The following is a 12,896-nucleotide window of genomic DNA, read 5'->3' on the forward strand; positions in this document are numbered from 1 at the left end:
ATAACTAAGATGGCTCTATAGAGGTTAGGATCCCAAAAATGGAAAAGAGGGTCTTTAAGTCAGACTCTTTGCAAATTTTGGGGGGTAACTTTTTTTTTTTTTTTTTTTTTTTTTTTTTTTTTTTTTGGTAACTTACCATCTTTGTAAATATCTATAGATCTACATTCATAATTATGAGTGTGATGGATTGCAACCATAATACATTCTACTGAAATATATTTAAAATGAAAAAGAAAGATAAAACCTAATAAGAAAAATAGTGGATCCAAATGATTAGCATTAGAAGTTTTTAAAATAATGATAGGTGATGAAATTTTCCATAGCTGCTAATATATTATTCTAAGTACTACAGAAACTTCAGGCTTTACTTTATTGTAAATGTCTTTTTATTAACAGAGATCCCTGCCACTGAACCTCCACAACTGCCTGGCAGGTGCCCCGAGTCAGAACACACAGCGTGGATTCCTTTCCATGGTCACTGTTACTATATTGAGTCTTCATATACAAAGACCTGGGGCCAAGCATCTCTGGAGTGCCTTCGGATGGGTAAGTGCCACATTTACTGTAAGAAAATCCCACAATTATCTATTCTGGATTACCATGATACTGATAACACTATGCATTAAAACATAAGGAATACAAAAATATCTATTTGTTTTTCTTAATAATTTATATTGTAACAGAATGGTCAATATCATGTCCCCAACTATAATTTCTAACACGATCACCTCAAAATCTTAAAGAATTCCTGTAGAAAACAATCATTTGCTGAACAAGTCTTTCTTACTTTCCACTCTAATATTCTAAAGTGTTAGGATTCTCATTCTCAATTATTCAGAATTTTGTGTTTACTTCTTAAAAGGTTTTACAAGTGCCCAGGTTTTACAAGTGCTCAGGTTTTACAAGTGCCCAGGAATCATTTTGCTTTACCATTAACAGGAAAACATTTATGTCTGGTTATCTTATTTATGAAGAAAAACAAAAGAAAACTCAAATAGACATGATATGGATAGATAGCTTTCCCCATGAAATAAAAATGTCAAATAGAAATAAAAATGTCAAATAAAGTTAATTTTTCAGGATACGTTTAAAAATTCACTTATTTAAATCTTTTTCTTTTTTACTAAATTTTGATTATGACCTAAATGAGGATATATCTCTTGCACATCACTGCTAAATCACTGAATCAGCAGTGGTGTGCAAGAGCTATATCCTCATTTCCTTCAGGTCCATTCAAAAGTCAACCTTGAGGTTTGACTTTTTATATATTTTTCAACTTTATTGAGGTCAAATTGACAAATAGAATTATAATACTTTTAAAGTGTACAACATGATGATTTGTTATACATTGTGAGAGGATTTCCCGTCATCCATCACCTACCTCACATATTTACCTTTTTTTTTTTTGGTGAGAGCACTTAAGTTCTACTCTCTTAGAAAATGTCAATTATACAACACAGTGTTATCAACTATAGTCACTATACATTAGATCCTCAGACCTTATTCATCTTATACCTGCAAGTTTGTACGCTTTTTACCAGCCTTTCCGTTTCCCCCATTCTACTTTGTGTTTCTGTGAATTTGACTTTTTTTTTTAATATTCCATCCATATATGATACCATGCAGTATTTGTGTATCTCTGTCTAGCTTATTTCACTTAGCATAATGCCTTCCAGGTTAATCAGTGTTGTTGCAAATGGCAAGTTTTCCCTCTGTTTAAAGGCTAAGTAATATTTCATTGTATACATACAGAGGGTGCCAAGAAAATGTATACACATTCTAAGAAAGGAAAAAACTGTATTAAAATTGTAATACTCAATATATACCGATAACAGAAGATGAATACCAGTCACGTTCGACTTCTGCAATTACAAGAGGTGCTCAAAGTGGTTACCATCAGCGTAATTTTAATACAGTTCTTTCCGTTCTTAAAATGTGTATACGTTTTTTTGGCACCCTCTGTATACACAACCCATTGATTGTTCAGTAGCGTATTGTTTAATCTCCATATATATATAATCAATTTAATCTCCATATATATAATCAATTACAAGAAGAAAACAAAAATTTATATATATATATATATATATGTGTGTGTATATATGTGTATATATATATATAAACAAAAATTTATATATATATATATATATATATATATATATATATATATATATATAAATTTTGGTTTTCTTCTTGTAATTGATTTCTAGTTTCATACCATTGTGCTCAGAAAAGATGTTTGATATAATTTCAATCTTAAGTTTATTGAGACTTGTTTTGTGGCTTAACATGGTCTGTCTTGAAGAATGTTCCATGTGTGTTTGAAAAGAATGTGAATTCTTCAGTTGTTGTATGGAATGTTTTGTATATATCTGTTAGGTCCATATGGTATTTCCTGTCTGAGTGACCTATCCATTGTTGAAAGTGGAGTATTGAAGTCTTCTGCTATTGTTTTGATGTCTGTTTATCCCTTCATATCTGTTAATATTTGCTTTATATGTTAAGATGCTTTAATGTTGGGTGCATATATATTTACAATTGTTATATAGTTTGATAAATTGACCACTTTATCATTATATATTGACCTTCTTTGTCTCTGATTGTAGTTTTAGTAAAGTCTATTTTGTCTGATATAAGTATCAAACACCTGCTTTCTTTTGTTTTCCATTTGCATGAAATAATTTTTCTATCCCTTCACTTTGACCCTATGGGCATCCATAAAGCTGAAATGAGTCTCTTGTAAACAGCATTTATCTGAATCTTGTTTCTTTTAATTCATTCACCCACTTTTTGTCTTTTGGTGCATTTAGTCTGTTTTCATTTACAGTAATTATTGATAGATATGGACCTACTATTGCCATTTTGTTGTTTTCTGGATGTTTTGTAGTTTCTTTGTTCTTTCCTTACTCTCTTTACTTCCTTTGTGCTTTGATGATTTTCTCTAGTCGTATGCTTAGATTCCTTTCTCTTTATCTTTTGTTATTTACTCTAGGTTTTTGCTTTGTGGTTACCATAAGGCTTACATGAAATATCTTATAATTATAACAATCTATTTAAAGGTGATAATAACTTAATTCTGAGTGCAGACAAAAGCTCTACATTTTCACACTCTCCCTTACATTTTATGTTTTTGATGTCACTATTTACATCTTTTTATATTGTGCATCCATTAACAAATTATTGTATTAATAGTTATTTTTAGTATTTTTGTCTTTTAACCTTTATACTAGAGTTAAAAGTGATTTAGTTACCACTATTGCAATATCAGAGTATTCTGATGTTTATCTTTACCAGTGAGTTTTATACTTTCAAATGTTTTCACATTGCTAGTTAGTGTCCTTTTGTTTCAACTTGTTGAACTAACTTTAACATTTCTTATAAGGCTGGTTTATTGTGATGAACTCTTTCATCTTTTGTTTGTCTGGAAAATGCTCTCATTTAATTTTGAGGGACAACTTTGCTGGGTAGAGTATTTTGGGTTGGCAGTTTTTTCTTTAAGCATTTTGAATATATCATCCCACTCCCTTCTGGCCTGCAAAATTTCTGCTGAAAAATCTGGTTACAGTCTTATAGGGCTTCTCTTATATGTAACAAATAGCTTCTCTCTTGCTGTTTTTGAGAATGTCTCTTTGTCTTTTAACTTTTGACAATTTAATTATAACATGTTTTGATATGGGTCTGTTTAGATTCATTGTAATTAGAACTCTATAGGCTTCCTGGATCTGGATGTCTGTTTCTTTCTCCAGGTTAGGGAAGTTTTCAGCCATAATTCCTTTGAATGAGCTTTCTGTCCCTTTTTCTTTCTCTTCTCCTTTTGGGATTCCTATAATGCATATATCGATTGGTTCACTTGTTGTTGTCTCATAAGTCCCTTAAGCTAACGTCACTCTTTTTCATTTTTTTTCCTTTTTTTTTCTTTTTACTCCCCTGGATGTATTTGACTGCCCTTTCTTTGCATTCAGTGTTCTTTTCTTCCAATTTATATAGTTAACTCTTGAATTCTTCTATTGAATTTTCTAATGTGTTTATTATATTCTTCAGCTCTGTGATTTTTCTTTACTACTCTTCAATATTTTCTATCTGTTGAAATTCTCACTTTGTTCATGCATGGTTTTCCTGACCTCATTGACCACCTTTATAACTGTTAGCTTGAACTTTCTATTGGATAAATCACTTATCTCTGTGTCATTAACATTAGTTTCATTAACTTCTGTTTCATTAAATCTTTTTATTTTGTTTGGAATATATTCTCATATTTCTTCATTTTAGCTACGTAAATGTACCTCCATCATATTTGTTCTTTTATATTCTGCAGATTCCGCTTTGGTTTCCATTGAAACTACTGCTGAATCGAGTTTTCTATCACATCGAGCTGAACCACTTCAAGGCAAAACCAATTTTTGGATAGGATTATACAGAAATGTTGAAGGTAATTTTTGCAGGATGAGTATTTACTCACAGATATTTTAAAATGTTGTATTTAAAACAAAGTTTCAGTTTCAAAATGTCTTGCCTTAAATTATGGTGAATTTGTGAAGAGTTCAAAAATTCAAACCTATATTTTTATTTGAGATGAGACCTGAATTTTAAAATGATCTACATATTATGCTATCCTGAAAGTTGCTAAAATAGCTTCTGTAGCTAAGTTAGTTTAAGAAGCTTTAAAAAATATTTTCTATCTTTTGCCAGAAAAAGAATGTTAAGGAAAGATAAGTGTACATATTTGTATTATTTAGGAATAAATTTTCAACTAAAGCTAAATCAGAAACATTCTTCTCAGTTTCCTTCCCTGTAATAATTAGTCGTTATAATCTTGCCTACTAAAAGTCTGGTTGTAAACAACTATTGATTGTAGTAGTATAAAATAATATGCTTAGAAATTTTACACGGATAAGTTGAACTTATTTTAAGATGGGTTCTTTTTTAACTTCTATTTTTATTGGCTTTATTTATTACTCAGGAAAGTGGCTGTGGATAAACAACAATCCAATCTCCTTTGTGAACTGGAACACAGGAGACCCCTCTGGTGAACGAAATGATTGTGTAGCTTTAATCGCATCTTCTGGATTTTGGAACAATATTCACTGTTCTTCCTACAAAGGCTATATTTGTAAAAGACCAAAAAGTAAGTAAGAGCTTATCCCACAGTACATATGTTCACACGCCACTATTACTTTCAAATATTAAGATGTCAGGTGTGGGATTATAATGTGACAGCAGGTTCCTTGCAAGCTCTACCCTGGCATAAGTGAAAAGTCCAGTCTGCCATAGTGATCAATTGATGTCTGCAGCTCTGAGTGAGCACAAAACAGTCTCTGTCTGCTTAGTTGACATAATGGTTTTGATTTATCAATCCATTTATAATGGGATATCCGTGCATATGGATTTATGAAGTTGCAAGCAGTTTGGAGAGCTAGGCTACAAAGCCTTATGGCACGAGAAGAAAAGGGATGAAGCAGTCACCTGGCCAGACCAGAAGGGGCCAGGGTTCTGGAGAAGAGTCAGAATTTATTACGGAATGAATCATGTAAGACCACTTAAGTCTCCTTCTGAGACTGAGTGCAGACTATGGAAGGGCAGGATTGGGGGAATTAATAGTGTCATATGCCCATCATGTGATGCTTTCTGGACTTTAATACTATTTTCATGGCATTCCACTACACATAACATCCTTCCCAAGATAAAATTATTCATTAGATAATAGATTTAAAGAAATTAATTGGATAAATTAACATTCCATCCCCAGTAGATTTCATTATTTTAGAATTCTGTAGTTCTTCAGTCTTTTAAAACTCTGCTCTAAGATGTCACACCGTTTGGTGTTGTTTTGGGAATCTTATTTCACTTTTCATTCACATGCCTTGTAATACCTTAGGCTTCTGTGGACCAGTTTTAAACTACTAGCCTAGAATACATTATTCATGGGTAGATTGGGTAGATTTTGAGGGTGACTATCAGTGGTTTAAATGCAAATCAGAGGACTGTATTTTTAGATTTTCAAATATATTCAAACTCACAATGCAGCTGTATAATGCTGTTATAGAACAGCTATCTATCTATTTATCTATCTATCTATCTAATCATATCACCATAATCCAAACATGGAGGATTTGATGCATTTGTGAACCAAATAATACTATCTATATGCAATTATTATGGGATGTTATACACATTTAATTAATTTCTTATTTTACAAACAGTTATTGATGCTGAACCAACTCATACATTAATGACAACAAAAGGTAAGATCATTATGAAAGTTCAAGTTCCATATTATTAATGCATCAATATAGTCTGTTTTGAAAACCATAATAATCCCCGCCTATATCCCCTGCACTCCCAGTAGAATTGCTTGAGCTACACTGGCCTTTGTCCTTATGTCATCAGCCTCCCTTGAATGATGTTCTAGAAAAGCAGGCTTTGGAGTTGGGTTGGTGCTTCTACCATTGATCATTTTGAAGACATTGATTCCTCTGTTACAAAGAGTTGCCTTATGAGAACCCATAGAAAAAATTTCTCTCAGGAATCCCTGTAGTATTTTTTTTTTAAGCACTGTTTTTAACTTGACTTTAATACTAACTTGAATTAGAGAACTGATCCTGTTTCACTCATTTGGTTGGCTGCTAAAATAAGTCAAAAAGTGAGATTTATGACTTGCCTGCAAACCCCCTTATTAACCTCATGGGTGCTATTTGTCAACTAATTACACTCATGAACCCCAATTTCCACTACTATTATTTTTCTCCTTCCCCTAATTTTTTCACTTTCTTTTTATTGCCATCATCATCATCATTACTAGTCTATTTATCTTCATATAATGTATTTGCCAGCAGCCTTATATTATTTTGACACAGGTTTAAATAATTTAAAACACTGATTAACTAGCTCCATGCTACATAGGTAGATGAAATATTCTTGCAATTGAACAATAATCTTAACATCTAAAATAATCCTTTATCTTGTTTTCATGTCCTGCATTTCTGTTTGTCAAATACCACTGGAAGGAATATTTATGTATTTTAGTTTTTCAAAAAGAAAGTTATAATGTTCTCTAGAGTGTTCTACCCTCTGCCTCCCTCCACCTTTTTCCTAATGATTTTATTTATTTATAGCTGACCCAAGGCAGATGGACCCTGTGAAAAAGTCTTCCAGCACGGCCGGCGTTGTAGTTATTGTGGTCCTCCTGATTGTAATGGGTGCTGGCCTCGCGATGTATTTGTTTTATAAGAAGAGACGTGTGCATTTTCCTCAAGAGAACACTTTCGAAAACACCCTCTATTTTAACAGTAGATCAGGTCCAGGAACGAGTGACACAAAAGACCTCGTGGGCAGCATTGAGCAGAATGAACATGCAGTCATCTAGCACCATAAATGTCATTTAAGTATATTTGAACTTCATAAGATTATAACTAAAATGTTAAGGTCTTTAATTCAATCTGATTATTTCCTTTAAAATTAGTACTGTGTTGCACTGGTCTGTCCTTTTTCTTTGCCTAATTGAAGAAATAATTGCTCATTTCCTAGCCTGGCAAGGTATTTTCACAAAAGAGGGTTAATAATAATGACTACCACTTTAAAAAATATCTCAGGTGAATACACAGCACAATAATGACAATATTTAAGCATCATTGGTATGTAGCTATTGTCAACTGCATGCAGATTATAAGAACCCCAGAAACAACTAACTAAGCTTCCTGAAATAGCTTAAGAAGTTCCCAGAGAAATGCTACCTACTGAATTGTAATTCGCCAATGAGAAGACCATTTAAAAAATCAAGTACAAATAACCTCAGGTGGCATAAAAATTTAGTCACTTTTTTTCCACCCGTCTTGATATTCACTCCAATTATTTAGAATTGTCCTTATACATGTGCAGAAAGAATAAGACAGCTGAGAATCTTGTTTTCTCCAAGCAGGGTTTTTGAGGCTGAAAATTGCAAATTAGTTCTTTGTCCTGTTATATGTATATCAGGAATACAAAGGTGTGAAATAAAAATGTAAATTTGCATAACTGGATGTACTTAGATAATGTGAAATAAACATCAAAGACAAGGTCTATTTTTAATAGATTTGTATTTTGGTGATTTTGATAAGTGTACAGTTTGTTTTAAATGAGATTTACTTATCCATTTACTTTACATTTAACTTTGCTCTCAAACAAACTATCTTATTAGTAAAGGAATTCTTTAAATTAAATTTTTCATCTCTTTGGAACAGGTTGCTAAAACACCGTGTATAAAATGAGTTTTACCATAATGACTTGCATAGGTCCCCCAGATCTTTCCCTATACCACTGACCCAGCTCAGAATTCAACAATCAAAGGCACTGCTATTGGGAATTAGATTTCTAAATATCTTATTCTCACTTTAACAAATTCTTCTTGCTTAAGAATTTTGCCTTAAAATTTCATGTACATTGCGAAATATGTTGGAGGTTTCACATCTCACACATGTACCGTACTGCCAGCTCATCCTTGGTTTCCCCAAGGGGCTGTTCTATCTATTATCCATCTGCCATCTATCCTCTCTCTCTCTCTCTCTCTCTCTCTCTCTCTCTCTCTCTCTCTCTCTCTCTCTTTCTCTCTCTCATCTATCTATCTATCTATCTATCTATCTATCTATCTATCTATCTATCTATCTATCTATCTTCCATACCATCTATCATCATCTACCTATCGATTTATTTTAAGGAGTTGGCTTATGCAACTGTGGAGGCTTTGTAAGTCCAAAATGTGCAGGATAGACCAGCAGGCTGAAGACTCAGGAAGCGCTGCAGTTTGAGTCCAAAGGCAGTCTGCTGGTGGAATTCTCCTGGCTATTTGTTCTATTAAGGCCTTCAACTGATTAGAGGAGGCTCATCCACACGATGAGGGTAATCTGCTTTACTCAAAGTCCACTGATTTAAATATGAATCTCATCCAAAAAAACACCGCCACAGAAATGTCCAGAATAATGTTTGACCAACTACCTGGGCACCATGGCTCAGTCAATTTGACACATAAAATTAAGCATCATACCTTTTATATGGCAGTGGGTTTGTAATTTTTTTTTTTTTATGGAGGGAATAGAAAGATAATACAGTTTTTAGCAGGATCAATAAGAATTTTTAAAAATCTTTGATAGTTTAGAAAAGGTCCTTCAGCTACATAATTTGTTATTGCTAATATGGCATAAACTTTTAGGATTATGGTGAAATATGCGACAATATTGAATTTCACTCATATACAAGAACTAATATTTCAGGGCACTCATTTTGAGGTGTTTTTTTTTTTTTGTGTGTGTGTGTGTGCAATGAGTGATCTTAAATACCTCTGAATTGATGACAGTCACTTATCAGTTTGTTGACAGTTGTTTATATAATGGCATATTCCGATTTTTTTGGTGACGTTGGTATTTTGTGTCAAATCAGCTAAAAATTTCAATCTTTTCCAGTATATTCATATGTTTCACTTTTCTCCATGATCTTCATTAACTAAAGTACCATATAACTTAAGAGTCTCTTCACGACTTCAGTTGACACTGACATTGCAAAAGCTTGCTGAATTGGCCCGAGATCTTGGCTGCACTGTGGGGCTTTAAAATATTAGTTATTCATGGCAGCTCAGCATGATTAGGTTTTGGCAAAGATTATTGATCTTATTCCTCTAGCTCTGTGGGTAGAATGAAAACCTTTCCTATCACAGCTTTCTCTTTATGGGTCTGATTACATCTCATGTACACAGAGTTCTCTAGGAGATTTGAGAAACCCTACAAAGTCACCATGCACTCTTTTCTGTTGATTTAATAGTTTTCTTTAAGGGCAAGAAAGTTCAAGACTCTGGGCTTGCTCCTGATTTGGGGTTTTGGCAGAGATTCTCGAACTCTGATGAGGATATGAGCCACATGGAGAGCTGATTCAAAATGCAGAGGTCTTTGGTCCCGTGCTTACGATTCTGATTAGAGTAGAACTGGGTCAGAGTCCTGGAATCTGCATTTCAACAAGCGGCCCTGGAAAGTCTGATGCTGTCAGGCTGTGACCGTGAGAAGTACTCTTATTGTGGAATCATTTTCCATTGAGATAGCATTTCCCCAAAGCTGTTAGAAATCTCACATGATCCATGAGGTAAAAACAGTATAGCCAATAGCATTAACGAAAGCCCCAGTTTTCCCATTCTGTCTGTTAATTAACCAGAAAGTGTAGATGCTAAAATCCACTCCTGAACTTTTTGTCTTGAACTCCGTTATGTTTTCCTACGGACTGAATATTCGTGATCCCCTAAATGTATACATTGAGACCTAACCCCCAATGGGATGATGTCAGAAGGTGGGGCCTTTGGGACAGGATTAGGTCATGATAGTGAAGCCCTCATGAATGGGATTAGAGTCCTTATAAAAGAGACCCCACAGAGCTTCCTCATCCCTTCCACCATGTGAGGACACAGGGAGAAGACAGCTGTCTATGAACAAGGAAACAGGTCCTCACCAGAACTGAATCTGCTGGCTCCTGGATCTGGGGTTTCCCAGCCTCCAGCACTGTGACAAATAAAGTTCTGTTGTTTCTCAGGTCTCTGGTATTTTGTGACAGCTGCCTGAATGGACTGAGACATTCTCCCAATGCCCTATGTTTCCTACATTGCCTTTACAATCACCATTAATGAGTACGTGTAAGTTGAGAATTTGTTTTTAGTGTGTGTGTAATCTTAGAATATAAATTTACTCTAGGAGGGAAAAGGTCAGAAATTATATGGTCCTGGGCAGAACCCTAGATCTTCATGAAAAGAACCACTTCTCCATGCTGTGGGAGGTAACAGAAAGTTGTTTGTCCCCATAGAGACTCCCATGTCATAAAAATGTCAGTTTCCTTGGGTCAGAGTTGATTCATGTTATAAAAGGGAGAAAATGGAAACCTTCGAATGCTCATGACCATCATAACTCTGTAAGTCAGTTTTATTCTCTTAAAAGTGAAAGAGCAGATGAAACCTCATCAGCGTTTTTGAGAAAAATTGTAATAAATATTTCGACGAAAATTCCGTCTCTTATTTTTCCCTCAATTTTCTGGAAATCAGAGTCAAACTTGCCTCTCAAGGTAATAGGGAAAGTAATCAAGTGCCTATCATATGCTAGGCACAGTGGCTCATTTACATGACATCCAGAGGGTCCAGACGTTTGTTCTGCTGACTGCCATGTGCCACGCTAGGGGTGACTTCCGAAACTCAGCGGCCCTGGCTTTTGAGCTGGCTGGGACAGAGGGAGGGGACTTGAAGTTTCCAGTGGAGAAGAAGGGAAGGAACGGGATCTGTAGTCTCTAGGAACCTACTTCTCTGAATATGACAGTTTATGTATCTGGCAAAGTTTGACTCCTTCAGGAGATCCTAGGCTCAGAGATGGATGGACTGAATCTCTACAGTCTCTATGTGTTTTGTGTTACTGATTTGGGTCCCATAACTAAAAGTCCTGGTGTCCTCTGGACGTGTCTAGGCTTCTCTGGGGGCCTTTGCTGCCGTGGGTCAGTAGGCTGTAATTAGAGATGGATTACATATGAATTGCTTTTGTGAGAAGAGTCTGTTCCCATGTCCTACGTACCCTGCCAGCCCCCTAACTCTGCGGTGAGCCTCCTCCATATGTGGACTGCAGCCTGGCTGGTAAGCCTGTGTTGGTCTCAAGTACCTGTGGTGTATGTGTCACAGAGCAGGTACTGGAGCAGGTACTTTTACCATCCTCCATCCTTTTATACTCCTCACCCGGGGTGGACCACCAAGCCAAACCCACGGAGCAGGAAGAGGGAAGCACTCAGTTTGGGACCTTTGCCTGAGCAGCTGACACACACTCCCTTGCCGAGCAGCAGAGAGTGTGGCATGACCTGCAAGGGGCCTCAGCCGAAACTTCCTGAGCCTCAGCTCTCCCCCGAGCTCCCCCTCAAGATGTGTCCAGTCATTGTGCTTGTTTTGCTTCTGTTTTGTCCTTGTGTAGAAGCCAGATTTCTTCCTTGAAAGTCAGCAAAATCTCAGTACTCTGTAGGTTTCGTGCAGGCAGAGAGGAGCAGGGAGAATGAGTTTGAGGAAGCCAGGTAACCTTTCCTCAAGTTCATCTTCAGAGAATCCAAGCCACTGTGTTCTTTTGGCCTATCTTCAACCAAGTGTGTTCCCCAGTGCCAAGCCTCAGGATATCAAAGAACCGTTTACAAAATCCTCCCTTTCTCGTGAGACACCATGATTTCGCCAAGAGGGCATCTCTGCCAACACATGTCACACAGGCTGAGACAAAAACTGAAAGAAAAAAAAAAGCCTACAGACAATGAGAGTATGTTCTTGGTGGAAAGAGCCACACTCGCCCCTCCTCTGACACTCTAACAGTTCCCGTTATCAGTCAAACCAAAGGAAATCTGATAGCTGCCATCAACCCTAAGGAACTCACAGAAAGGACTAACAAAGTGAAAAAAGTGTTTCAATGCCTCTATCATAGAAACAACACCTGGGTAGCCATCAACATCTATAATTCATGCATTTTTCAGCTCTGAACTTGTTCTCTTCAACTAATGGAATTTTTGTTTCCACCTCATCTGATACTGAAGTGTCAAGTAGTAAAATGCTGTGACGAACCAAAGCAGAGAACTGACAACAGTGTAAGTTACAAGCTGAAAAGCTGTTGCTGGGACCTCGCCAAGGGCAAGTGGTTACATCCACACACTCAGTGCTTCTGAACATACCAATTGTAAGGTCACAGCTCCCCAGACATTTGACGCGTCTGCAAAGGGTATCACCCTGGAGATACCAGCAGGCCATTTCGTAGTTAGCACTGAGAGCAGACCTATGTTCGTTTGGTTGAACTTAGAAGCCAACACTGCTGTCACAGATGCTCAGTGCCCTCCCCCTAAGGATCCATGTCTAAGACATCAGTGACCACCACTAGGCATGAAGA

The 12,896-nt window shown here is 35.9% G+C and overlaps 1 protein-coding gene across 1 annotated transcript in view; it reads left to right on the top strand.

Annotated features, from left to right (window-relative positions):
- Positions 1–8,064, top strand: part of MRC1 (mannose receptor C-type 1) — a 78,825-nt gene extending 70,761 nt beyond the window's left edge. Inside the window, exons 26-30 of the mRNA XM_019752082.3 lie at positions 397–546; positions 4,316–4,429; positions 4,961–5,125; positions 6,201–6,242; positions 7,113–8,064. Of these exons, the coding sequence (XP_019607641.3) occupies positions 397–546; positions 4,316–4,429; positions 4,961–5,125; positions 6,201–6,242; positions 7,113–7,363 (722 nt within the window). The 3' untranslated portion in view covers positions 7,364–8,064. The remainder of the gene's footprint in view (positions 1–396; positions 547–4,315; positions 4,430–4,960; positions 5,126–6,200; positions 6,243–7,112) is intronic.
- Positions 8,065–12,896: the final 4,832 nt, after the last annotated feature.

This window comes from Rhinolophus sinicus, chromosome 1 (assembly GCF_057876585.1).
Source record: "Rhinolophus sinicus isolate RSI-liver-muscle chromosome 1, RSI-T2T, whole genome shotgun sequence".
Lineage (NCBI taxonomy): Eukaryota > Metazoa > Chordata > Mammalia > Chiroptera > Rhinolophidae > Rhinolophus > Rhinolophus sinicus.